Source organism: Triticum dicoccoides, chromosome 7A (assembly GCF_002162155.2).
Source record: "Triticum dicoccoides isolate Atlit2015 ecotype Zavitan chromosome 7A, WEW_v2.0, whole genome shotgun sequence".
NCBI lineage: Eukaryota > Viridiplantae > Streptophyta > Magnoliopsida > Poales > Poaceae > Triticum > Triticum dicoccoides.
Window position 1 is genome coordinate 734,661,387 of NC_041392.1, and position 3,879 is coordinate 734,665,265.

At 46.4% G+C, this 3,879-nt stretch overlaps 1 protein-coding gene across 3 annotated transcripts in view; it reads left to right on the forward strand.

Moving 5' to 3' along the window:
* Positions 1-3,669, forward strand: part of LOC119332166 (26 kDa endochitinase 2-like) — a 7,487-nt gene extending 3,818 nt beyond the window's left edge. Inside the window, exons 1-2 of one of the 3 annotated variants that reach the window (XM_037605338.1) lie at positions 2,716-2,777; positions 2,937-3,669. In XM_037605338.1, coding sequence (XP_037461235.1) covers positions 2,716-2,777; positions 2,937-3,669 — 795 coding nt within the window. Of the gene's footprint in view, positions 1-2,715 lie in introns of those variants that run through there. The other 2 variants (XM_037605340.1, XM_037605339.1) reach the window with 2 other exon arrangements.
* The last annotated feature ends 210 nt before the right edge of the window (positions 3,670-3,879 follow it).

A 3,879-nucleotide genomic window follows, 5' to 3' on the forward strand; every position in this document is an offset into this window, starting at 1 on the left:
GACATGTTGCCCCGGTCTGATTCTTTCAACGGCTATGGTTTTGCTTCTAGCAAACTACTTTGGAGGTCTATAAAGCCGCTGATCAGCGATGGAGCCATATCGAGCTTGGGTGAAGAGGTGATCTGTCTTTTTATCCTTTGGTGGCCGCTTCGGTGGTGTCGAAGGAAAGGGACTGGTTCTGGTATTCTGCATAGGATTTTCCTATCTTTTCAGTTATGTATGGTCGGTGCTTACGTGCTTTGTAACTTAATCTTTATTCTATATAAATGAGACACATATTACCATGCAAAAAAATGGAAAGCATATGAGGGAAAGCAAGTAGGGAGGATGCATCTGTCAAGATTTATAGGGAGTAGATATTCAACTGAAATTGACTTTGTGCCCCGCTTTCTGTGGCAGATTGTCATGACGCTCACGCTAGATTTGCTCTTGAACGGGATTATTATGCCCCTGCTCCACCTCCCCTTTTCACCCCGGGAAAATATCTAGTACTCACATCCTTGGAGTACTTCGGATGCCCCAAGTTCAAAAACAAATCTTAAATGTTTTCAATTTTTTTTTAAAAAAAATGAACATTCGCAAGGAATGTGACTACAACCCCTAGAAATTTCAGGTCCAAACTTTTTTTTGAGGGTCCAAACTTGAAATGTACATTGACAAACAAAAATGTGAAATCCAGATATGAATAATCTCGATGTTGATTTTGTCTTTTTTTAACACTATTCATGCCAGATTTCATTTTTTTTTCTTATTGTCATTTCGAGTTTGGACCTGAAATTTTTAGGGGTTGTAGTCACATTCATTGTGAACATTCATATTTTTCCGGAATTTTTTGAAACATTTATGAATAGCTTTTTTAAACTTGGAGCACCGGGAGTATCCCAAGGATAGGAGTACCTGATACTTTCCCTTTCACCCCCTTTTGCTCACCCTGAGCTCCAAGGTTTTAAATCACATTTTTCACAGCTTCACGTGAGGATCGAGCTAGCTACGTTAGGACGTCTCTAATGCTGACCCACAAATGGCTTTGGCCTCCGTCCGAGGACAGGGGATTAGTCTGCAAACACTGATGTCGAAGGCCGCCATCTAATGCTGCTCGCACACATTTCGGCCACTGTTCAAACCAAAAGGACAAAACTCATGCAAACATGGCGGATTTTCATATAAACCGGACTAGATTCAATACATTTTGGACATATTTCATATAAACCGGATGAAATTCATTATATTTTGGATAATTTTTTACTAAACCGTATTTTTTTGGACATTGTATTTTGGAAGAGGCCTGCAAATCACCGGCGGAGGAAGCGTGCAAGTCGCCGGCGGAGGAGATGTAGCCCCTTTCCGTGGGCGGCTATGTCTCGCTGGCCGCGGGCGAGCTCACGTCGGCACGATCCAGTGGCAGACGGAGCATCCAGTCGTCCCTGGACGAGGGCATGGCAGAGGCGCGCCGTCAGGCCGCTATCGCGGGAGGCTTGGCATGGCTGGGTGTGATCGCGGTCAAGGGCGCCAGCCTCCTGACTTGAAGACGGAGACGCCGCCTGTGGTGGCTATGGCGATGCTGGAGACATGGGGCATGGCGCAGAGGATGGCGAAGCTCACACACGTGACCCCATGCATGGTGAGAAACTTGCCCAGCACCGGCGGACAATTCTATTTGGTTGTTTGATTCAATTAGAGTTAATGAAAATCGTTAGTGAAAATTTGTTTTTACAAACTTTAGTTTTGTTTGTTTAGATTTCGTTAGGAAATTCAGTTTGTTAATGAAAACTAGTTGAATTACGCTCATTAGATTATGTTAGAATCTCATGCAATTATAGTCCATTAAATTTTGTGGCATTTTCTCATTTTGTTATAAAGTTCAATTCTGTTTAGAAAAATAAAATTGCCAAAGATCATCAAGTGTGTTCATTAGGTTTTTGTTGTTGTAAAGGTTAATTCGGTTATGCAAATTTCATTATTGATCAAGTAGGCGCTTCTAGTCATAAAGACCATGGCGCGGGTGATGAGGGTAACGGAGGTGCGGAAGGTGACCATGATGGTGAGCTCATAATTTCAGTTCTATCCGAGCACTCATTTTTCGTGACATGGCAGCATATTTTGCTCATTTTGTGTGACATGGTAGAGATTATTGTACCTCTGCGACCAACCACCCTTCCTCAAATAACAATAGGATCGCTTATATGGCATACATCAGACTATTTATTCCTTGTTAATTGCATCAGGTTTGTTTTGAGTGACGTCCTACTAATTAATCCTTCTATCTCCCATGTCTGATCCTCGGTTACAGTTGCTCCAAGGCGGGTGGACAGTGCAAATTCTTGCGCAGCTAGCCAACTGCCTGATCATCGGTTCTGTCAACAGCAAAAATATTATAAATGATGATTTTTTATACAAAACAGGAGAATTGCATTCCATGGACATCCGTCCTTGAACGCCCTGCGTCATCTATATATATATCAACGTAAATTCCACATGCATGTGTACAAGCACACGGTCGCTCTCGATCAAGTCACCAGACTCGATCGGGTCTAAGCCTCCGGCAATTATTATTTTTTAACTAAGCCTCCGAGAAAGAAGGCAGTAAGGAGGAGACAAATCTGCTACCTAGTTCTTTCAGCGAGAAAGATATATAAATACATGCACTCCCATGGCTTCAGACACAGAAACACCACTACAACTGTAAGTGCAACGCTACAGTTGCCACGGCATACAATGAGACCGCTCGCAGTGGTAGCAGTGCTAGCCACGGCGGCCATGGTTATCGCATGTGCACGCGCTGTGCAGTGCGGCTCGCAGGCTGGCGGGGCGACATGCCCAAACTGCCTCTGTTGTAGCCACTTCGGCTGGTGCGGCTCCACACCGGAATACTGTGGCGATGGTTGCCAGAGCCATTGCTCTGGCTGCGGCAGCACGCCTGTCACACCCTACCCCTTCGGTGGTGTGTCCTCCATCGTCTCCCGCTCCCTTTTCAACCAAATTCTCCTCCACCGTAATGACCCAGCATGCCAGGCCAAGGGCTTCTACACATATGACGCCTTCATCGCTGCCGCCGCTGCCTTCCCTGGCTTTGGTACCACTGGTGGCATCGCCACCCGGAAGCGCGAGATAGCTGCCTTCCTAGCGCAGACCTCCCATGAGACCACTGGCGGATGGCCCACAGCCCCGAATGGGCCCTACACATGGGGCTACTGCTACAAGCACGAGCGCACTACCTCCAGCTACTGCACCCCAAGCGAGCAGTGGCCATGTGCCCCTCGAAGGCGCTACTATGGCCGCGGGCCCATCCAGCTAACTCACAACTACAACTACGGGCAGGCAGGACGGGCCATTGGGGCTGACCTGTTGGGCAACCCGAACTTGGTGGTCGTGAATCCAACCGTGTCTTTTGAGACGGCGATGTGGTTCTGGATGACGGAGCAACCGCCCAAGCCTTCGAGCCATGCAGTGATCACAGGACAATGGAACCCGTCGGCGACGGACCGTGCTGCGGGGCGGGTGCCTGGGTTCGGCGTGATCACCAACATCATCAATGGCGGGATCGAGTGCTTTCACGGGTATGATGAACGTGTTGAGGACCGAATCGGATTTTACAAACGCTACTGCAACATCTTTGGTATCGGCTATGGTGACAACCTGGACTGCTACAAACAGAGGCCCTTTGCCTAATAATCCGCTCCATATATGTACTTGTGTACTTTTTTAAAAATGTTATTTTTCATTATAAAAATCTCAAAAATCTATAACTACTAATAAAGAGAGGTGCATTTCTCCTTTTTTTGTCAGTTTATCTATATTATATTTTTTATCCAAGTTGTCCTTATTTTTTGTGCGCCCGTCGTCGCACCTACGCGTTGCTAGAAAATTGAGCTGCTCACC